Source organism: Amblyomma maculatum, chromosome 3 (assembly GCF_055883805.1).
Source record: "Amblyomma maculatum isolate TAMU_Amacu chromosome 3, ASM5588380v1, whole genome shotgun sequence".
In the NCBI taxonomy this organism is placed as follows: Eukaryota; Metazoa; Arthropoda; class Arachnida; order Ixodida; family Ixodidae; genus Amblyomma; species Amblyomma maculatum.
Window position 1 is genome coordinate 44,914,565 of NC_139346.1, and position 24,318 is coordinate 44,938,882.

General features: G+C 45.5%; 1 protein-coding gene across 2 annotated transcripts in view; it reads left to right on the top strand.

Annotated features, from left to right (window-relative positions):
- The window catches only part of gry (trafficking protein particle complex subunit 11 gry), a 128,821-nt gene that overhangs the window by 60,308 nt on the left and 44,195 nt on the right, over window positions 1–24,318 (top strand). For both annotated transcript variants that reach the window (XM_084597496.1, XM_084597497.1), the window contains exons 14-20: window positions 1,725–1,870; window positions 3,729–3,790; window positions 6,202–6,337; window positions 7,638–7,710; window positions 12,280–12,337; window positions 19,452–19,589; window positions 21,158–21,369. In XM_084597496.1, the coding sequence (XP_084453622.1) occupies window positions 1,725–1,870; window positions 3,729–3,790; window positions 6,202–6,337; window positions 7,638–7,710; window positions 12,280–12,337; window positions 19,452–19,589; window positions 21,158–21,369 (825 nt within the window). The remainder of the gene's footprint in view (window positions 1–1,724; window positions 1,871–3,728; window positions 3,791–6,201; window positions 6,338–7,637; window positions 7,711–12,279; window positions 12,338–19,451; window positions 19,590–21,157; window positions 21,370–24,318) is intronic.

A 24,318-nucleotide genomic window follows, 5' to 3' on the forward strand; every position in this document is an offset into this window, starting at 1 on the left:
AGGTTTATTACTTAGAGATTTAGCTTTGTATTCTTCTCGCAACGATGAGCCACAGCACGTACGAGGTGGTTGAGGCAAGCACCCAATACTGCGGTTTATTCTTCAATATTTGATATGAAAACTTTCCAGCAAATTCAACTCTACTTGCTTCACTTTGCCTTTTGCCAGCTACTTAAATTGCAAAACATGCTTGCGGTTTGCAGTTCTGCCCTTGTGGCCCTGCCTAACCTTGTCTGAAAAAAATGCGGCAAACGCACACAGAATAAAAAAAAATTGCTTTAGAAGACTCAACCGGTATGAAATTTCAGCCATTCTGCAGTTTTCAGTCTTTTACGCAGCACATTTACATGTTCATGATGAAAAATAGTGCACACTGAGACAGCAGAGAGAGAACAAGGTGGAAGCACCAACTAGCCCAAACATCTGCTTTATTCAGTTACGTGTCCTATCGGAATATATAACCGCGAGTAAGTTTTCGGATGTGTTACAGCTGGTAGCTCAATTTCACTTGCGTTGATTTTGATCTGACATCGATCTTATGTTGATCTGGCCCTCTGGCTTGCTGCTACAGTAGAATCACTTTTCATTTTAAACATTCTGTGTACCAGTCTAGTTTGGTTAAATCGTAGTTGTAACTAAATTTAGCCACTGCCAGTGATTGGTGGCATTCACTGCAACTTGCTGTGCAATGATGGCACTGTGCACACGTGATCTTGAGCTGATGTCATTGCCAGACATCTTCTGCCATGTGAGCTTCAGCTGTGGTGACAGGAGCACGAGGTGTAGTTTCTTGTAAGTACTGCCAGACTTAATGCTTAGCAGCTGCCGTTGCTGTCCATTCCAGCCCCAATGTTCAGTGTGAGGGAGTGGCTTCGTTCACTGCCCCGCGTCTTTGATGAACACTTAGTGTAAAATGCTGTAAACTGCTCGATTCATTGCTAGCAAGTTGATATTGGCCTTCTGAAAGTAGAACCAGTAGTCATGCAAAATTATCAATAGAGGAGTAACTATTGAACTATCGGTGGTAAAAAAGAAAAAAGACCATTTATATAGCGCTTTCGATAGTGCTATTGATACTACTTTCAATATTAGTGCTATAGAATCTGTTAAGTAAACTGCATGCAGTATCTGCGCTTCACTACAGCACCTCTCGGGGCCTGAGTTGCTTTCAAGATGTAAGCCTCTTAAAACCGTGAAACCAGTTAGGCATCACAAATGTCTTGGCAAAATCGGTCGCCAACAACTGCATAATTATCTATCGTCTTACTTTCAGCAGTACTGTTTATAGTAATACTATATCAGTAGTACTATCAATAATACTATCGATAGTTATTCCACACTGTTGATACTTTCAGGAAACTATCAAAAATCAGTTTACCAATAGCTTTGCACCACTAGGAAGAAGCCTCCAGCAGTGAATGCATTTCCTCTACTCATATCCTGTCAACCATGTTTGAGCATGGTGCACTGAGGCATCTGCATAGGCACTTCTCTTGTTGTCATGTGCTGCACTCTGGACTAAGCAGTAAGTGCATTGGCAAGAGCGTGGCAGTGCATGGTAGTTGTGGTGCCTCACTGCAGACCTGAGTTGCGACAGAGTGCTGAGCATTGCTGGTCATGCCATGCACACCTGCCTTCTTTTTGTGTGGGGAAGACTGCCCTGTGGGGTCTCCTCCTTGAAGATCTGCACTGGGCAGTTCATCATCCTTCTTTTTCTGGTGCAGCATCCTGACACATGTGCTGTGGGACTACCGGTCGGAGCGGTGGCGTCCCCTGGTGTCCAACATCCTGACCACGGCGCTCAAGTGTGCCTACCTGTCGGCCAGTGTGCCAGCCTTCCTTATGCTGGGTCTTGAATTCATCTCAAGCTGTATCCTTTGAGTGCACTCTTGCATGCTATTGCCATGACGCCATCGCCTGTAAAGGCACAATGTTAGAAAACTAATCTTTGGCAAGCGAGAACCCCTGCAAAGATCAGCGCTTACCAGATGTTCTTCAAGACTCCTCAGTACGCCAATAGACAATGCCAGCTCGCTGCTGTCCATGACACCACAGTGGTCTGGTCGAAGGTTAAGATATCAAAGCAGGTGTTGTCTGCTGGTACCCAGTGCTGCCCTTTTCCACGCAGTTCAAAGGTCACTTTTGCAGTTTCAGTTTTGTGATCCATTTTTGACAGCTGCTCATTGTTTTCACTCTGCACATTTATTTTGTTCCATGTCTACAAGTAAAGCTGGGTTTAGTTCTGTTCTTTGGCCAACAATTTGCACACGCCCCATGCCTCCTGGTTTAAAGTGTCACTCAGCAAGGATGTGCACCTGCTGCGTTCATCATGCTAACATCTGTCACAAATGTAGAAATTGGCATGCGTAATAATTGGAAATGCACTTTCATCGTGCTAAGTCAGAGTAGACGCATTCACACATGTCCCATAAGTATGTTAGTTTTATTTGTTCCTTAACCAAATCTACCACAGTTTTTTGGCTTATGTTGCTGTTCTTGAAGCAGTGTTCCTCGGTGCACTGCTTCATAGTATCGTTATTTTAGTAAGGACAAGTTCTCTTCATTTAATTGCAAAAATTTGCCCCGCCGTGGTGGTGTAGTAGTTAGGGTGCTCGACTGCTGTGCCCAAGAATGCGGGATCGAATCCTGGCTGCAGTGACCACTTTTCGATGGAGGCAATGTCATTTAAAGAACCCCAGGTGGTTGAAATTACTCCATAGTTCTCCATTACGTCTCTCATAGACTGGGTCACTTTGGGGCGTTAAATCCCACAAGTCAAACCAACTGAACCAAATGTGAAAATTTCTAATGAAGGATTGTACATACCAGGTACGTGCATGCACTAAATGAGTACCATCATGCAAGCAGTTACTGTATTTTAAGAACACTGAGGAAATCTAAATTGTTTATTTAGACTGCGGACGTTTTGAGAGAGAGTCTCAGGCCTTGCTTTTTTCTTCCTTTGGGCATCTTGTAGGTTGCCCCAGCTTCTCTCTTAATTTTCTTGTGCTTTCATCACATGCATTTTCTTCTGTGCCGATTTTGACCAAAAAATGCATGCAGGCAATCGATTATAAATAATTCAGTTGGGATGTGAAATAATCGCAGTGTTCTATCCAAAGTATCTGTGCTAACTGAATAATGCATGCCACACTGTTACACTGCTCCTCATTCCTGCTTCGTAGAAAATACACTTTCCACAGATCAACATGCTTTGATGCTGCTCTAAGGGCGACATCAAAAGTAACCGAACCTTTCGAGCTCTCCCAGTTGTGAGGAAATCATAGGGAAGTACCACTCTTGATAGTGGTCCTAACGTCTTGTACATTTCTTTATCACTACCACACTTCTACAGTTAACCTGGCCCAGCATCAGCTGCAGCGATTAGCCTCCTAATTTCATATCTGTCCAGGAAACTTTCTGCCTTGCCCTGCTACGCTTGCCACCTCCTGGAATCCAATGCGTTGACCTTTACGACTGATCGTCAGTTACGCCATTGTATTGCGTGCCTTTCCCAACACTTAGGCAGACGGAAAAGGTGCTGGCTTCTGTGTGCTGCCATGAACCCTCTCTTTTAATGTACCAGTGTGGACTGAGGCAGTGGTGGGACTCATTGATAGTGATTATTTGAGGCCAGAAAATTTTGAGAGCCTTTACTCTAGTTTTGTGGACCAGAGCTAGTTATGAAAGAGCTGATGGTGGTCCTTAACCAGGCGTGTGGTTGACAGGGATCCAGGGGACGCAGGAGGAGAAGAGCTCCATCCAGACCAGTGTCTTCAACGTTATTGAGGTGCTGGGCCCAAGTGCTTCTTTTTCCTTCATTCTGGGGAGACTGAAGAATGAGGTCCCACTGGTAGTGTGTGTTGGTCACTAATGCACAACTAGAGTTAGAGTCTCAGTAGTTGCAGATGCAGAACACAGAGATTTGATGGGGCAGCTCTCATCATGCTTTTTAGCACAGTGAGACTTGATTATTATTTCCATTGATTGCCCTCCACCTCCCCATCCTTATCAGCACGCACGGTCTCCATGTGCAACTTCAGGACTGATGTTGGAGTGGCTGCCCATACCAGTGCTTTTGAAGGAAGTACAGTCTAGCCCGGTTGTAGCGAAATACCAGTTATAATGAAGGAAGTTCAATTTCCCATTCCCATTTTTACATTTCCAATACAATTTGGATCCAGTTTTAATGAAGTAAATAAGCGCACGTTAGTGGATATAGCAAAGTGATCTTATAAAATGAAAAATAATGCATCAATGAGGAGATTTTTACGCCTTGAGGCAAATTTTTGTGTGAAAATAAGGACGAAATTTGGTTGACGGCCACATTCGCAGCTTCGCCTGCTCTCCTGCGAAGCAAAAGGTTGCTTCACGGCATCATTTGACTTAATGTCTTTGTGATGCGTCGTGCCGTTGAGCCGGTTGCGCGGGAGGTAAAAAGTAAGAAAATAAAAGGCAATTCTCGGTAACTTCACGGACCAGCGGTCAACTTAGCCAATTGCGGTTCTTGAATTTCTCTCTCTGGGGCTTCACGCCTCTTGGGTCTGGACCCGGGAGCGGGAGAGTCAGGGGGAAGGCGTCACAGGAGTAAAACAGGAAAAGTGAAGCGAGAGCGTTTCCTCAGCTTTTGTGGGTCTTTGTATGCGCTTCCCTCGCTGACGCCATTACGCCTTTCTGCCTTGTTCCGCTTCTCACCTTTGATATCTCATGACCCCTGACTTTGCCTGGGCAATTTTTAGACAATGGACCTACTCAGTTATCCCATTTCTTGACAATGTCGAGCCTTGCGAGCCCTAGCACTTCAACAGGAAAGAGAAAGGTGTTATCATTGAAGACGAAGCTCGCCATTCTGGACAAAGTGTGCCGGAATAGAAGAGTGGTATTGCATGGAAGTACGAAACTGCACTGTTCACACACACTACAATAATCAAGAACGACATATATTATGGTGAGGCTACCAAAAAAAAAAATAAAATAATATGCCTCTTCTCGTGCCAAATCAAGAACGACAGCAAGATCGACGCCGTTCTCAATGACGATGTTGGCAGTGGGGACCGAAGAGGATCCAGTGTGCCACGTATGCTGACGTAGAAGCCGCACTCTACAGGTAGTTCTTGGATGCCCGATAAAAGAACATCTCGCTCAGTGGACCCATCATGCTAGTGAAAGCTAAGAATTTAGGCTTCGCTCTTGGTCATGATGACTTCCAGCTGAGAAATGGAGCAGCAGCGCGGACACGGTGCCTGCTGAGGATGAAGCTGTAGTGGTTGGCATCACTGCAACAGCTGATGGTGTCATCATGACAGCCTGCTTAGAGCTGCTATGGAAGTCTGCTAAAGAGTTGGACCTTGTGCCTACAGGTCTGTCCCACATGGACTTCATTTCGGCCGACAATGAACTTGTTGCCATGCAGGACTTCACAATTGACGAACTTGCTGGGAACGTCATGGAAGGGACGTATAGTGCCTCCGAGAGTGACTGCGATGATGCTGGTTGCGCCCCTCCACAGCAGCCATCACAGCAGCTGACACACTACAAATGTATCTCGGGAGTTCAGAGCAGGTATGGAGGACGCGATCCTGAAAACCGCACTTGCAAAACGCGTTCAGGGAACACTGGACCACATTGTCCAGCAAAGATAAAACAATTTGCTCAAATTTGTCTATTTTTTTTCATAGTGCAGATACAACGAATTAGTGGATATAACAAAGCAAATTCCGATTCCCGCCAACTTCGTTATAACCGGGCTAGATTGTACTAGGTCATCTACCATGTCCATGTATGACTGCATTTATACTTTCATATAGTATTTATATAAAGAACAGATTGGTATCTGTGCAACGGCTACTCTTCATTCGACACATGCCAATAGCGACGCTAGTGTCAGTCTTTTCCGAGCTAGTCGTGTTTCCGTTGCCTGCTTCCTCCTTTGAAGCCCCACATCTCTGGGGAACCCACAGTGCTGCATGTACTGAAAAGGTGCCAGTGAAACAACCCCCATTACCCCTACAGAAGGGCCTGAGCCGGCCCTAAAATGTCAGGAATTTAAATTTCATAGAAAGTTTAGGTTTTTGGTGTTACTCTGTTTGCTATGACTTATCCGACCCAATCAAATAGGAGACTCTCAAAATGTTACGTTTTTAGTTTGCAACCACTCCAGTATGGGATCAACCGTGGCTCATTCTGTTCTTTGACATGCAGGGTAACCCGCCCGTAGCCTTTCCTGGCATGTCAGCGCCCAGCATGGCCGTCGCTGATGCTGCCTGGAGACAGACGCTGTCCGGCCAGCACAGGGAACCCCTGCAGAATTTGGACATGGACCACATCATTCAGTCCAGTGGGTCACAGTTACATAGTACCACCTCAAAAATGAACAGCTTCAAGTTATAGCAGTGGCAGACGTACGGTAGACCACTTCAGCTCAGTGCTGTGCAAGTTTCTTCTGCTGCTGCAGACGACGCTTAATTTTTTGTGCTTGGCACTGGGGAGCCTCATCCATTCGACCTCCGCTGAATGGGAAATCCAGGAAATTCACTGCTGGTATGGCTCTGGCCAATGCCCATGTAAATCTATCGCATCAGACACTCATTAATATGGATGTGACTGGGCTCACAGGGGTTAATTTGGATGGGGTCTTAATTTGGGGTCATGTTCAAGTATGACCAGCACAGTAAGTGAACTGATTAGGTGGCTACATTACAAGGTTCAAGCATTTAGTCATGGCTCTGTTCAGCTGGGCTTGTGTAGGGCTTAGCCATTGCCCTACTGCAAGAGAGCCTGCCTTAGTCCTTCAAGAATGTGCAGCGCAGAAAGGAATTTACTGAGTGTTGGCTAGCTCACTGTTGTTTGACACCACATTCGTGCGTGACTGTGTTTAACCCCCCCTGTTTCCATTGCTTGCATGGTGGTGTTTTTTTTGCAAGCAGTGGAGATGTTACGAGTGTTGTCTTGCCTTTACGGGAACACCTGGAAAAATTTCCTGGTATTGGTTTAGAGACTCCATGGACTCGAGGTGTTGGCTCATAGCAGCTTTGATGTCCTGTGGATGTCCCCTTTTGCAGCTGTGCGCACTGCTGGATTGCCACTCACGTGTATTTAATTTGTGCTGTTTGAATACATGCACTGTTGAAGCGAGATACATCCGAGTGCCGTGAAATGTTTGTGTTTTATCTGGTTGTACTCAGTGTTGTGTGACATTGTGTTGCTGAGCTCCAGGCCATGTGTTTTCACCCACAGTGAACGTACAGTAAAATCTCACTGCTACGAATCTGGTTGATACGAATTTCGGGATGAGCCAAATTCGCAAAATTCCCCAGCTGCAGTGCATTGTGTAATATGGGAGAAATTCCGAATGTTCCGAACATTCTTCCGCACTATCACGATCACGACATCACGATCGCTTGTCGCACTCCGTGCACTGCGAAAGGTGAGCTGTGACTGCGTTATTGTTATAAACCTTCTCGGACGTAAACAGATCTGTGCGACTGCCTTTGCCAAGCTTCTGCATACGTTTTTTTTTTTTCGTTTTGATGATACAAATTTTTTCGCGTCCCCGTGAGATTCCTATCATCGAGGTTGTACTGTATTTTATTGGTGTGTATGTGTGGGACACCTGCTTCGCTTACATCTCTCTCCAGTCGAGTGCAAGGTCCAGTTTGGCCACTCTGCCTTCTACGCCGACCAGCGCGTCTGCCTCAAGGTCTTCCTCAGGTGAGCTTGTTTTCGTTAACCATGTCTTCTGCCTACTCGAAGAAAACAAAGAGACTCTTCAGAAAGCATGGAGCTGGATGGAGGTGTTTTATTTCCTTGAACTGTTTGCTGGAGAAGAATTAGTTGTAGTTCAGATTGGTGTTACACTTGTTTATGGGTGTCATTTTTTAGTGGTCTTGAACTTTGGTACTTTGACTATGGCTGTTAATGCTTTCAGTAATGGCGCCATCAGAGGTGTAATACCACTCATTTAAGTTCTCTGTTTGGTTGCGGATTGTATTGTTTGAGCAAAGCTAGCATTGAACGTTCATTTGTGTCCTGACTAAACTTTCGATGTGCACACTGAAAAAATTGTTAAATAATTGTCACGGTACATGCATAGTGTAGGAAAATGCCGGAAGGCTGATTTTAAGTTAAAATGTATTCTTGAGGTTAACAGGTTCCCGGCTGCATTGTGACATGTCTTTTTGAAATACATTTTACACAGTTTCCTGAGATATTTTTAACGTGATTGCATTAAAAGCCCATTGCCCATGAGGGTAAAAAAAAAAGTTTGGCTTACGGCGTCTCTCAAAAAATTCAGCAATCAGTCAAGCAGGTGTGACATCACGAGACCGTGAAGGAAAGAAGCGAACAGTCGTCGACGCCAAGGTAAGCATTGGGGATTGTACTTTATTTTTTTATTATTTTTTAAATTTTTACTTTGGCAAAAATGCTTTCCTTGGCCTCGCCGACTGTTGGCTTCTTTCCTTCATGTATTATAATGAGTACCCTCATTTCCTCTCTATTTATCTGCTTGTAGCTTACGGGGATCTCGGTTCTGGCCGTCTTGAAGCCATAGGTAGCGTAAGAGGCTTCTAGCCCAGCTTTCGCCCTCGCTCTTGATCACGTTTTCTGTGATGCTGGCAGTAGCACAGGACGTTCCACGTCCACCACTATGGTTGAGGGTGGCGGCGCTGGTGAACATTCTCAAGGTTCGTATACTGGCAACATTAATACCCAAGAAAGTAGCAGGTGGGACAGCGGCCGATGTAGCTCAGTTGGAAGAGCCTCAGATGCGATATTCGGAGGTCGTGGGTTTGGTTTCCACCATCGACGCATTGTTTTTCCTTCTACATTGTGTTTAATTATCTTGTGCCCTAAACAGATTACATTACTAATTTCTGTCACTACCGAAGTAAAAATTAAAAAAATAAAGACCTAAAGTACAATCCCGAATGCTTTCCTTGGCCTCGCCGACTGTTGGCTCCTTTCCTTCTGTATTAATAACGAGCACTCTCATTCCTTCTTCATTTATCACGAGACCATGTGGCACGGCCGAGTTTGCAGCATTGTTAGCATGTGACATGGCTGACCATGGTGGCAGGCTTGGCATCAGTTGGCACCTGACAGGCTGTCACAGCTCTGCATTAGTTCAAATGGAAACAGTCAGCGCTGTCTGTGTCTACTGTAATGGAAAATTGCACATGGAAGTGTGTTGTCGAAGGGAGAGTCTCAGCGGCCTGACAGGCTTTCCAAAGAATTCTGGCAAGGGGCTGATGTGGTAATAACCACAGAGTCCCGTCTTGCCAACCACACCGGATTGCTGCTCACAATGCTCTTTGCCGTCTAGTCTGCCTGTATGTAAACCAAACTTGTAATCGTTATAATTAGTGGATGAAACCACCCTCATTCTTGCTTTGTCACTGGTGCCTCCTGAGGCAGCCTGCTTGTTTGGTGTTGGCAAAGAGTATGGGGCATGCACTGGTGAAAGCAGTAAAATCCTATTTTTCTATTGATCATTGGCAACCGCCAAGCTTTCATAGGGTCAGCTGCTGGTGCTTGATGCTGCTATAATACTTGGGCTGTGGTGATTGATTCAAAGGAGGAAAAGCTTGTGTTGGCTGAGCTGTATGGCATTTAGCTTTTTATTTTCTTTCCCTTTTTCTGAAATTGAGGGGGTTAACCCACTCATGCAATCTATAACACTTTCCTGCCCGCGGGAAAAGGGATAGTTTTTGGGTGATGTCATTAATATTTCTTTTTCTTTAACAAGCTTGCTTAATACAGGAGTGTCTAGTATCAAATTGTAGAGGAGGAATTCCTCTTCACGATGATATTAGTGACAATAAACATATTTATTGAGCAAGTGATGAAAACAGAAAGCTATCAGAAAAAAAAAACGCACAAAAGCATCAATTTCTTAACACAAATTAAACATAAAAAATGTTTAGCATATACGTTTTTTACAGCAGGGAGCAATGCAATGTTGCAGCAAATTCTAATTTTCTGTGTTCAATATTTGCTGAGTTAGGAAAGAAAAAAGTAGTCGAGGTTGACTCCTGGTTGTCTTGTAGCGGAAAACATGACTCTGCGCTGCCGGCAGTAAGTAATCCCACCCAGAAGACGTTTTTGGGGGCGAAAGCGAAACTTAACGGGGCATGGCTGTTGACGTTCCAGGTCGGTTTGATGCAGTTTCGCTGTCGGTGCTAACGTGTGAAGAGCTGAATTAGTCTTCCGAGTTATCACTGCTGCTGTTCGCATCCAAAAATGAGCTCTCAGATGCATCAACTTCCGTGGAAACACGTCGTTTCCACGCATGGGCAGCGCGCGATGTTGACGCAATGATATAAACAAGGAGCACCGATCACCTGGCTCCAGAGACCATCTGGAAGGGCACGGCATAGTGGAAAAAAGAAATACCAAAAGAGAAACTGAAAGAAAGGTTCCTCTATTTGTCACTGGGTGACGCCCCTTGTCAAAGAGCGCTTCGAGAGCAGGAAAATTCGAGTTGCGAAACAATCAATAGTGGGCTATCGATGGGAATAGGCGCGGACAGGAAAGAGTTAAATCGAGTAGGTATGCTGGGTGACATCACCATGTGTGCTGGTATGGTATCTTGTCTTTTCCATTTTTTTTCTTTTAATGAAAGGAAGATTTATCTATTGGGCAAATCCAGAAAGAAGGAACTTAGTTTTGTAATGTTATGCAGCTGTTTTTTTTATCAGGGTCCGTATTCTGAGTTTGCATCATTATTGAAAGTGTTGCTGTCTGCCTGACTGTGAGTCATCTAATTGGTGGAAACGATGGAGCCAAAAATGGTAGCCATTTGCAATTCCGGTGTTTTAACCAATGATATGACTCGATGTCAGGGAGATAACGTTACTTCTGAAAATGACGCAGACTCTGAATACGGACTCAATTCTTCAAGTTTGTACCCTTCAAAAGTGCATTCTTCAAAAAGGTGAGTCTGAGCATGGACGGGAACTCATGGTTCACTTTATGTTGGGCTGCCATCTTTTGGCAGCCCTTGCTCTGAAATCACTCTGTGCACCAAAAGACCATTTCAAAAATTTGCAGCTGTTTTGTGTTCTAAAGAATGTCACATCTCTTGTGTGCCTGATAGGTATTTGTGATCAGTTTTACATACAGAATGAAGTCTGGAGAGTTTTCTTTTTTGGGTCAAATACCATATTTTTAAATCTGCAGTTTGAAGGCACAATGTTGAATTTTCTGCTAGCTTGATGCAGTTTCATTCTAATATTAACTAAGATGTTAATTATGTACTTAGGCCTTTCAGGTATTGAGAAAACCAGAAGCATGCAAAAAGTCCATCCGATTCTTCAGGTTAGGCGACTGCCAGAAACTATGCATGTATTATGCAAGCTAAATGCTATTATGCAACCTATTTTGCTCATGATGTCACAAGCAAAGAGAGTATGGGCACAGATTACATTATGCTTTATTTGTTTGCATTCAATTCCTCAGCCTATCTCATTATTTGCAGTATTTTCAACGCCTTTAAGGACCTCCCTTGACACATTACATCTGACAAAGTATTGCATATCACATATTTGTTTGGGCTGGGAACCACATGTGAACAGCGGTCTCCTTTGAATAACACTGAGGTGGAAAGTGGCTCTGTTCTGATAATTGCATTTTGAAGCTTGCTCAATATTTCTGGAGAGATTCGGAAGAGAGTAATGACTGCTTAAGATTCACAGCTAGCTTGTGGGATTCCCTTTTTCAGCATTGAAGTATTCTATGCGAAGTGCTTATGTTGTTAGCATGGCAAAATTTGGTCTTCTGTCAGCATATTGCAGCTGCTGTAAAATGTTTATGGAGCACCGTTAAAGTGCTCCATAAACATTTTACAGCAGGTTAAAGTGCTCGACTACTGACTAGGCGACCCAGGCCCAATCTCGGCTACAATGGCCACATTTCTATGGCTGTGAAACTCAAGGTGCCCTTTTGCTGTGTGATGTCAGCGCACGTTAAAGAACCTGAGATAGTTGAAGATTCCGGTGCCCTCCACTACGGCATCGCTCGTAGCCTGAGTTGCTTTGCGACATTAAACCCTGTAAACCATAAGTAACTTACGTCACTGTCTTCACACTCGGCCCAGAACAGGTATATCTACCAAATACAAAGTATGCAAACTGCACAGCCCGCCAGTAAGTCTCCTGAAAAAAGAGCACTCTGCATGTCACAAAGGTTGCGTTCCGCAAACATTAAGTTGTGCATGTGCACGCGTTCACATATGCAGTGGTTGTTCCTCATTTCCCCATTTTGTTTTGTGGCTGTGTCCAGGTCCAACTGCCCTCTCCCCATCAAGGCCACTGGGCTTAAGGTGCACTTCAACAACCAGGTACAGCCCTTTTCTCCCACTTCCTTGCAACACTGGGGGACGGTAGGCAAGACAGAGGACTGTCCCCAGTGGCTGGTTTAGCTTTTGGGGGATTCTCATGAAAGATTGTTGCGTTTATTTACAAATGTTGGTGGCATTGTCTCTCATGGCTTTTCTCAAGATCAGTCTATTTATTTATATATTTATATCCTTAAAGGCTCCATTTAAGAAATCTTACTTGAGGTGTGGGCAAGAAGTATTACAGTTTTGGCAAGACGTTTTTTTTTTTTTTTTCGACAGCAGTCTTGAAATGTGTGCCCTCGGGATGTGTGGGCACATTCCGTGTGCCCAAAGCTCAGAGAGGCAATACACATTCCGACTTCACTATGAGCTTGAACTGGCACCGCTTGCTCCTACAGCAATGTGTTGCCAGTTAAAAAATGTGCAATCGCCTGGTCCGAGATTGTTTTGCCACCAAGGGTTCCACTTTCAGACCTGTCAGGCGGTCAGACCTGTGACGCAGCAGGGGGTGCTAAGAAAGCCTGGCTCCGCTGGACAGGCCACCATTGGAAACTGACCCTGGCAACGTTTAATGCTAGAACCCTAGCTAGTGAAGCTAGCTTAGCAGTGCTGTTAGAGGAACTAGAGGGCATGAAATGGGATGTCATAGGGCTTAGTGAGGTTAGGAGGCCGAATGAGGCATATACTGTACTGAAGGATGGGCATGTACTGTGTTATCGAGGCTTACCAGAGAGGCGACAACTAGGAGTAGGTTTCCTTGTCAATAAGTATATAGCGGGTAATATAGATGAATTCTATAGTATTAATGAGAGGGTTGCAGGCATCGTAATTAGGCTTAATAAGCGGTATAAACTGAAGGTTGTACAGGCCTATGCACCTACATGTAGTTATGATGACCAGGCAGTTGAAAGCTTCTATGAAGATGTAGAATCGGCAATGCGAAAAGTAAAGACGCAGTATACTGTACTAAAGGGCGACTTCAATGCCAAGGTAGGGAAAAAACAGGCAGGAGACAAGGCAGTAGGTGACTATGGCATTGGTTCCAGGAATAGCAGGGGGGAGTTACTAGTTGAGTTTGCAGAGCGCAATAACTTACGAATCATGAATACCTTCTTCAGCAAACGGAAGAACCGGAAATGGACATGGAAAAGTCCTAACGGAGAGACTAAAAATGAAATCGACTTCATAATGTGTTCAACCCCCGCCATTATGCAAGATGTAGAGGTAATCGGGAAAGTGCGATGCAGTGACCACAGGATGGTGAGGTCCCGAATTAGCCTAAATCTGAAGAAGGAACGCAACAGATTAGTAAGAAAGAAACCCATCAATGAATTAGCGGTGAGGGGGAGGGCAGAAGAGTTCAGGATCTCGCTACAGAATAGGTTTTCAGCTCTAACTGAGGATGGCGACATTACCCTAGAGGCAAGGAACAATAATTTCAGAGATATCATTACTGAGTGCGCAGTAGAAGTAGGCGGTAGGATAGTTAGAGAGGATACCGGCAAGCTGTCTAAGGAGACGAAAGATTTGATTAAGAAACGCCAGAGTATGAAAGCTTCCAATCCAACAGACCAGATCGAATTGGCCGAGATATCAAAGCTAATCAATAAGCGCAAGGTGGCCGATATAAGGAAGTATAACATGGAGAAAATTGAGCATGCTGTAAAGAACGGGGGAAGCCTTAAAGCGGTAAAGAAGAAATTAGGCATAGGCAAAAACCAGATGTATGCAATAAGGGACAAGGCGGGCAACGTCATCAGTAATATGGAAAAGATAGTGAAAGTAGCCGAGGAGTTCTATACAGACCTCTACAGTAGCCAAAGTAGTCAGGACCGTAATGAGATTGGCGGTAGGGAAAAACAGTCAGACGTTCCACCAGTGACGAAGGACGAGGTCAAGAAAGCACTAGAAACTATGAAAAGGGGGAAATCAGCTGGAGAGTATCAGATAACTACAGATTTGCTGAAGGACGGGGGGGGATATCGTGCTAGAAAAACTGGCCACCCTGTATACGCAGTGCCTGGTGTCATCGACGGTACCGGAACCATGGAAGAATGCAAACATTATCCTCATTCACAAGAAAGGGGACTCTAAGGACCTTAAAAATTACAGACCAATCAGCTTACTGTCTGTTACGTATAAGGTATTTACTAAGGTAATAGCTAATAGAATCAGGACAACCTTAGACTGCAATCAAGCAAAGGATCAAGCAGGGTTTCGGAAACGGTACTCTACTATCGATCATATCCATACCATCAATCAGGTGATAGAAAAATGCGCGGAATATAACCAGCCCTTATACATAGCATTCATTGATTACGAAAAAGCATTTGACTCAGTTGAAACCTCGGCAGTGATGCAGGCATTGCAAAATCAGGGGGTAGACGAGCCGTACGTGAAAGTGCTGGAAGATATATACAGTTGAATCCCGCTATAACGAAATTCACGGTGCACGAAAAAAAATTCGTTCTCGCGGAACTTCGTTATCGCAAAAATTTGACGTGAAACGCAGAAAGAATTGCCCAAGCAGCAGCAAAGGCGTTTAATGCCAAAAATCTGTAAGCTTGGTTTGCTTACGCTTCACGGCGAGCAACGCCGTCACGCGATTTTCGCACTCGGTCAGCAAACCCATTGCAACATCGTCGTCTCGGACAGCAACGAAATTCCTGATGACATCAAAAGCGTCCATCACCTGTACGGCGGTTGCCGCAGCCGGCGCTTCCTGTACGTCGTCGTCTTCTTCATCGGAAGAGTCCTTATCATTCCGGGCAGCTTTTATGATCTGCTCATCACTCACATCTTCGTGAACAACAACACAAGCGTCAGCGCCGATGTATTCGTCGAGCTCGAGATTAGGCGGCACGGTTCCTATTTCTCCCAGCGTTTTCCAGGCGGCCGCGATCCCCGGAGCCGGTGACGCCTCTTCGTCGTCGTCTGTAACGCCTGGTGTTAGGCCAGCAGAGTGTACGGGTCGACCTTCGGCAAATCCGGCGTGCCTGAAACAGTTCACAATTACTGAGCGCCCCAGTGTGCTCCAGGCAGCAGACATAATCTGCAGTGCCACGTACAAGTCCACCTTCGTGTCTCGGCCGGTTTCAGTGTTAAAAAGCAGCCGCTGAATTAACCTCCCGCGGTAAGCGCGCTTCAGGCTAAGAATCACGCCCTGATCGAGAGGCTGTAAGACAGACGTGCAATTGGGAGGGAAAAACCTCAGCTCCGTGTTAGTGAGCTTGACTTCGTCGGAGTGATGCGCTGAACAATTGTCCAAAAGCAAGCAAACTTTACGGCCCTGCCGCTTCATGTCGCGGTCGAATGCCATCATCCTTATGGAGTATTCTGGATGTGTTAGGTGTGGAAAGCGGAGTAACTAATCTTTTAAAAGATATTTATAAGGATAACCAAGTGCTAATAAAATGGGAAAAAAGGTGTCGAAGCCTGTAGAGGTAAAGAAGGGGCTTAGACAAGGATGTCCCCTGTCACCTTTGTTGTTCATGCTGTACCTGCAAGGATTAGAGGCTAAACTAGAGGGGAGTGGACTCGGCTTCAACCTTTCTTTATTCAAGCAAGGAGAATTTATCCCACAGTCATTACCAGGACTAATGTATGCAGATGATATAGTACTGATGGCTGACAACAGGGTAGATTTGCAGGAGTTGATGGATATCTGCGGTACAGAGGGAGATAAGTTAGGTCTGCAGTTTAGCAAGGAAAAATCGGCAGTCATGATTTTTAATGATAATGAGACCGGCGAACATTAGATACAGGAGGACATGCTGGAAGTAGTGGATAAGTACAAGTATCTTGGGGTGTGGATAAATACTGGAGCTGAATACCTAACGGAGCATGAAAAATATGTGGCAGCTAAGGGAAGTAGAAACGCAGCAGTCATGAAAAACAGGGCGCTTTGGAATTACAATAGGTATGAAGTGGTGCGAGGGATTTGGAAAGGGGTGATGGTTCCTAGTCTGACTTTTGCCAACGCAGTCCTGTGTATGAGATCAGAGGTCCGAGCACGGTTGGAAATTAAACAGCGCGGGGTGGGTAGGCTTGCTTTGGGAGCTCATGGGAATACGCCAAACCAAGGTGTGCAGGGTGACCTGGGATGGTCTTCTTTTGAGAGCAGGGAAGCGGGCAGCAAGATAGCGTTTGAGCAACGATTGAGAAAAATGGGAGAAAAGCGGTGGGCTAGGAAAGTCTTCAGCTACCTCTACATGAGGAATGTTGACACAAGATGGAGAAGGCGGACAAGAAAATTGGCAAGCAAATATTTGGACAGCAGTAGGGGGACCAGCCAGGAATTATCAATTAAGAAAAAGGTTAAGGAAACAGAGAGGGGTCTGTGGAAAACAGGGATGGAGACTAAATCAGCATTAGAAATGTACCGAACGTTCAAGCAGGAAATAGCCAAAGAAAACATTTACGATAATTCTAGGGGCAGCCCATTGTTGTTCGAGGCTAGGACAGGAGTATTGCGGACTAAGACGTACCGAGTCAAGTACCAAGAGATAGACACGCTGTGCAGGGTGTGTGGGGAGGATGAGGAAACGCCTGAACACTTAATAATTTCCTGTAAAGGGCTCCGCCCTATAGTTCAAGGCAATGGGCCAGATTTAGCCAAAGCATTGGGGTTTAAGGATAATGAAGGGAAAATAGACTTTAAAAGGGTAGAAATAACCAAACGAAGGTTAGCTGATTGGTGGCTGAAAGGAAGGCAAGAATAGGTCCACACTATATATTACTATTCACGGCTAGGCGGCCTGTGGCGCCGCCGCCCGATTCAAAGGGTTCAGCCTTATCCATCCATCCATCCACTCGGTGAAAATAGCGCGGGTCATCCATGACTTGTTGTTCGCCTTGTACTGCACAGGTAGGCTACGAGTTCCCTTAAAACAGCGCGGCTTGGCACTTTTGCCTATGACTAACGGCGGACGCTTGTCCGAGCCATCCATGTTTGTGCAAAGCAGCACTGTGATGCGTTTTTTGCTGTGTTTGCCGCCGTGACAGCGCTGCCCCTTGAAGTCGAGCGTCCTAGCCGGCAACATCTCGTAGAATAGCCCGGTCTCGTCGGCGTTGTAAATGTCTGCAGGCGCGAAGTTGCTTAAAATTCCGGCCATGTTACTCGCCTTCCAAGCAGCTGCTCCGTCCACGTCTGCTGACATTGACTCGCCGCACAACACTTTTCCAACGATGTTATGGCGGGCCTTGAAACGGTTTAGCCAGCCAATGCTGGCTTTAAAATCATCAATGCCAAGTAGGCATGCATAGTTCAAGGCTTTCTGCTGGACGATGCTTCCGGACAGGGGGACGTTGCTGGCTCGTGCTTCCACAAACCACGCATGCACTGCTTTGTCCAACTCTTCATGGAGGGGCCGCGTCACCTTTTTGTGCTTCGAGGATGTGCCTGAAGCAAGTGCCATTCTCACGCTGTCCTTATTGCCTAGAATCGTTGACAGCGAACTTGCAGGAATTCCGAAGTCTTCAGCAATTGCCGCTTTCTTCCTTCCGCTTTCTGCTTGGGCGATTATTTGAGCTTTTTGCTCAAGGGAAAGAGTTTTGCGTTTTTTCACTTGCGTTGCCATCGTGTCCTGCGGATGAAAACTCGTCGTTGTCGAAGAGAAAGGCAGCGAGTGAACAACGCGACCACGACACAAAGCCAAAATGGCGGAACTGCAATCACGTGATTTCATGCTTAATGTGGCTTTGGATTTGACTTGGACTTCTCGCCAATAAAACTAGTTTCGGTTTCGATTTTGAACGCGAAAATTTCGTTGAAGCGGAAACGCTCTGCAAAAATGGTTCGTTGTGCAGAGAAATTTAGGCCATTAATTCTTATAGGATACTCGCGGGGAATAAAAAATTATTCGTTGTCGCGGAAATTTCGTTGTGGCGGGATTCAACTGTATAGTGGCTGCACAGCAACCATAGTTCTGCATAAAGAAAGTAACAAAATTCCCATAAAGAAAGGTGTTAGGCAAGGAGACACAATCTCCCCAGTACTATTCACAGCTTGTTTAGAGGAAGTATTGAGAGACTTGGAATGGGAGCAGTTAGGGATAAGGGTAGATGGAGAATACCTCAGTAATCTGCGATTTGCTGATGACATTGCCTTGCTAAGCAACTCGGGGGATGAACTGCAAATAATGATTGATGACCTAGACAGGAAAAGTAGAAAGGTAGGCTTGAAAATCAATATGCAGAAGACTAAGGTAATGTTCAACAGCCTCGGGAAGGAACAGCAGTTTACATTAGGTAGCGAAATACTGGAAGTAGTAGGCGAATATGTCTACTTAGGACAGGTAGTAACCGCTGATCCGGACCACGAAAAGGAAATAACAAGAAGAATACGATTGGGATGGAGCGCATTTGGCAAGCACTCGCAGATTATGACTAGCAGCTTACCGGTATCGCTCAAGAGGAAAGTATACAACAGTTGCATCTTGCCTGTACTCACCTATGGGGCTGAAACGTGGAGGCTAACCAAGAGAGTCCTACTTAAGTTGAGGACAACCCAGAGGGCTATGGAACGAAAAATGGTAGGGGTAACATTAAGAGATAGAAAGCGTGCAGAGTGGGTCAGAGAAATAACTCAAGTTACCGACATTCTAGTAGAAATTAAGAAGAAGAAATGGACATGGGCAGGACATGTAGTGCGAAGAGAGGATAACCGATGGTCGCTGAGGGTAACAAACTGGATTCCAAGAGAAGGAAAGCGTAGCAGGGGGCGGCAGAAAGTTAGGTGGGCGGATGAGATTAAGAAGTTCGCAGGGGTCAAGTGGATGCAGCTAGCACAGAACCGGGTTAAGTGGAGAAATATGGGAGAGGCCTTCGCCCTGCAGTGGGTATAATCAGGCTGATGATGATGATGATGATTCCACTTTCTGGGGCCACGTAATGCTAGCTTCTGAGACGGGTAGTCCCACATGGGTGGCAGAGCAGCACAGTGCTGGTGGCTTTTTTGGCTCTGCATATTTGTGTGAAGCACATTTAGATGGTGCCTGTACATTCTCTGGTCGTAGTGCTGTTGATGTTTCTGTCCTTAATAATGACAACATGGGCTGTTAGGTTCTTTCTTTTCCATTCAGTAGTTGTTCCTCTCCCTTCTCCCCTTCCCCAGCACTACAATGGCTTCTGTGTGGTTGAGGAGGGGGACCCAGTGGCAGCCATAGGCAGCCTGCACCTGGTTCCACGGCGGACGCAGTCCTTCTCCTTTGCCTTCCTGCCTCGCAGCTGCGACATCAACAGCGACATCCAGGTGGGCACTCTACACTGAATTCTTGTCTCATTTCCTATTCTCTTTTTCCCTCACACATAAGTGGAAGATGGAGTACTTTAAAGATTGTTTTCTGCTTGCGCATTGCCAAACCAGAATAGGTTGCATTTTTTTAGGAATCACACTGCTAAAATCGTGTTAAAAACAGACTTTGAAAGAAGAAAAATCAGTTTCGCAAATCTGAGAGCAGCATTGTGAGGGCTTCTTTAGGACTGTGCAGATATTGGAATTTTCGGTATCAAATTGAACTCGAATGCGGGAAAAAAATGCCTTCGAATATGGAATCAAGTATCCAATATCCGATCGGTGAAAAAAAAAAAAAAAAAGACTGGAAGATACGATAAGAATAGCAGACACTTTGTCTTAAAATTCACGGTATTTGCATATAAAATAAACTAGAATTGCACACAAATGTGCCCTACTGAAAAATCCAGGGTAAATTTTAAACAGGATTCCATAGTAGTACCAATTTTTTATGCAGGAAGGACCTGCATGAAACCTGGTGGAACTGCTATATTGCTGCTGAAAACAGTACTCTGCCATCATTTCATCCCTCAAGGGACCATACAAAATGTCCGAATTAACTGAAAGCTCAAATTATCCATTAAACCCGAAAAAGCTGTCAAATACCATTTGTACCATAGTAATTTTATCTGATAAACCCCTTTATAATGGGTTTATTTCTCCTTCTCCTGTCCACTCTCTGAAAGATGGTGCATAGACTGCTTTTGAGAACAAGTCACAATTTGTCACAAGAGAGAATTATACCAAAATTCAAAAGCAGCGAAGGCAGTGAGATGAATTTAGCCGCACAGTTGTGCATTTTGAGTCACTGGTCCGCCAATTTGCACGATTGCCAAACCTAGGTACGATGTCACATCTTTTTGCAAAACCCGCACGGGGCATTTCTGCATAGTTCCTCAGATCTTTGAAGTAGCAGGTTAAACATTTCTTAGTGTGCTTTCTGCACAGCTTGCGTCGAGCTCACGCAGTAGTTCACAACTTTACACGAGGGATGGGCAAACTGCATCAAACTAGGCTGTTGCAAAACTGAAAATATTGCCAGTAGTGATACTTCCAGCTGCGAAACGTCCTATAGAGGTCATACATTAAGAAGCAGTGGTCAAAGTTGGTCAAAATGGGGTGTTTAAAGGCAGTGGCAATGCCCACAGTCATTAAAAGAAACTGTGTCCAAATTGCAATTTTTGAGATTGTTGATAAATGCACATTGTAAGAAAATCAGTTGAAAGGGAAGTGCTCCCCAAAAGGCAGTGATAGTGGCAGGCAGCTTCTATTGGCCGATTCTAGGTGGCGCTACAATTTGTAAGCATCCGAAAATTTTCTACTAATACTAGCCACTATTTGAAGCGGCGAAGGTTTCCCAACTGGTACAATAAAGAGCTTTGGGTGCATTCACACAGTGCAAAGGTTGACAGATAACTATGCTGGTCCTGGCAGTAATGAGAGCGGCCGTCTGTGCTCTTTGCAGCATGCATGAAAAACTTTGCCTTGGATGCCCTTATCCGAGTGGTGCTTTGTGTGTGTGGCAGGTGTGTTCAGTCCACGTGCGGCTAGGCTCCTCCTCCTCCCATTCATCGACTGATGCATCCCCCAGCGGCGGTCTGACCCTGGCCTGGAATTGGGGCTGGCCCCCGAGTGGTGGTGGTTCGAGGCCGGGCCTGGCCTGGGACCCCATCCCACGGAGGCCCTTCCACGGGGAGGAGGTGGCCTTCCACCAGCTGCCCCAGCTGGCCACCACCAGGTGAGGAGTCTTTTCTGTGCCACCTGGGGAGACTTCCTCCTTTCAGAGCCTCCTCATCCTCCATGCATACACCAGTCTTGTCTGACAGCATGCCACTACTCTCTTTTATCTTTTTGCATTCGAGATGAGATCACTGTCAATTTTCATTCGGAGTGTCCACCTTTTTGCAAGATTGCCTTCGAAGCTTTTTTGTGGAGGCTTTTGTCGTTGCCTTCTTGGTTAGGCACATAAAGCAGGCATTACATGAAGTAGGGGTAAATGAATTGGGCCAGTCAGATTTCTTTCTCGTACACTATTTAGGAAAGTAGGCATAATTTTAAAACAACAGAAAGGTGAGGTACTCACAATTAGCCCCTTGACATAGCTGGGCTTCGTGACATTTTTCATGGCAGGAAAGTTTTGAGCATTGACCATTTGGTAAAGCAAAGAGCATTTTACCCCCACTATGAAGGCCTTAATTTTTTATGTTTTGGCCTATGATAGGGCCGAAACATCTTTTATTTTAACTAGTGGTCAGTGGTGGATACTTTCTGCCACGCTTGTTTATTCTTGATCAGTGCATATCGTATCCTGTATAGCGTAGCCTCATTCTTGATGTCTGCCGTTAAAGTCACCAACTATCAGCAAAGGGTTATTCCTGGCCGTCTTGATGGCTTTGCGCAACAGTGCCCTAAATCTAATTTTCTTTCGCTTGGGTGAGCTATAAATGTTAAGAAGGAATAGGAAGTGCATATCTGTGAAACCCTCAGGGACATTTGTCCGCAGCAAGCATAGTGCTCACGCACCGAATTTGGTAGCCCCCATAGCTCCTATGGGGGATGCAGGGCCACAATCAAACAGTTTAATATTTTTTTTTTTTTTTCGGATGCTGGTCACTATAGAAATAGTTAGCACACGTCCACAGAAACAGTAAATAACATATATGCCAATGGGAAAGCAGCGGACTCTCTCTCTAAGGTGTGCTATTGCTATTATTATTATTACTATTACTAGATAGATAGATGAAGCCATACTCCCCCGCAAGGGCACCTTGTGTAAACTAGGTGTTGGTGCTTGGTGCCACCACGGACCCTGAGCCCCCATACCGAAGCTGTAATCCGTACCGTGGCAATAGGTTGAGAGGTGAAGGGAAGAAACCTTGAACGGTGGCGGTCGAGGCCATGGTCAAGCCTCGGCTGATGGGCTCCTCGCCTGTCCACCAGGCGAGGGGCTCCGGGACCTTCCTCTGCGTATAAGGGTGAGCCAGAGGCGACATATATTAGGACCCCTTAAAACAATCCATACTGCATGGAAAAACTACCTTTAAAAAAACCTGATCGACCCCCGAAAAGGAGTCGCACCAAAGTGACGCAAAAAATCAGTACACCAACTGAGAACTTTCCAAAATTTCTTGTCTTGCACTCTGTAACCGAATCTCAACCAGTAAATGAACTGTCAGTCTTTCTGATTGCCAACACTCTGAAGGCCATCATTGGGGCAAACTACAAAGCGAAAAAACTAGGATCTGGTGACCTGCTAATAGAGGTATCAGACAAAAGTCAATCTGACAACCTTCTCATAACAAAAACGTTTGCTCACCTTGACGTTCAGGTATCACCCCACCGCAGTCTTAACAGCTGCCAGGGAGTTGTCTCTGAGCGAGACCTCCTAAACGAAACAGAATCAGATCTCCTTGAGGGCCTACAGAACCAAGGTGTAACAGCAGTACGAAGAATAACAATCAGGCGAAAGAACGAAGAAATAAAAACGAAACATATTGTTCTCACCTTCAACCTGCACACCTCACCTTCTCACCAGCACACTTCCTGAATTTGTCAATGTGGAATTTATCCGATGCAAAGTTAGCCCGTACATACCAAGCCCCCGCAGGTGCTTCAAGTGTCAGCGGTACGGGCATGGTAGCCAGACATGTCGAGGACGCCTTACCTGTGCAAAATGCAGCGCGCATGACCATGCAACCGATAAATGCAGTGCAACTGACTACAAATGTGTGAACTGTGAGGGCACCCACCCTGCATACTCACGGTCCTGTGCAGCCTTTCAGGCCGAAAAAGAAGTAATCAATATACAGATAACTGAGAAGATAACATACGGAGAGGCCCGAAAAAAGCACAGAATGCTTTCCTCCGCTCCCTATGCTAACGCAGCCCGCAGAGGGGCCAGGCCGCGTCTAGTAACGGTGGGCACGCAGTGCAATGCTGCTGACGTGCTCCCACCACGGCTCCTCACTAAGCAGCCACCGGCTGCACCAATCTTTGCAATCCCGGAGGTCACTTTCCCCCAGACCTCCGGGACAGCAAAGACATCTGAGAGGAACCTGGTTCCTCTGGAAAAACCTCCTGCCTCCATGCCTACACCAGAGGCGATGGAGGTTAGCGTGGACTCCGCAGCGTCAGTGGCGCCTAGGGAGTCCGCCAATGAGAGGCGGTGCCCACCGGACCGCTTCAAATTGAAAAAACATACGCCAGTTAAGCCACCTGATAAAGGCGGCGACTCTTAAACCCACTGTCTCATCCACATCCCGCTCTTACAAAAATGGCTACTGAGAGTATCGTTTATTGGAACTGTCGGGGACTACTAAATAATCTGGATGATGTATATGAAATCCTTGCCGAGCACCAACCAAACATATTTTGTCTGCAAGAGACCCACTTAAAACCAGCAGACACAAGTTTCCTCAAGCAGTATCACATATTCAGGAAGGATAGGCAAGGCAGCACACGCCCCTCTGGCGGTGTTGCTATTGTAGCTCAAAAATCAATCCCATGCCGAAGCATCTCACTTAATACAGACCTAGAGGCAGTGGCAATACAAGCATTAATTTTTGGTAAAATAACAACAGTTTGTTCTCTGTACATTCCTCCAGATTATAGGTTATGTAGCGAAAGTTTTGAAAACCTAATTGATCAACTTCCAGAACCATGGCCGCTGGTCGGAGACTTTAATGCT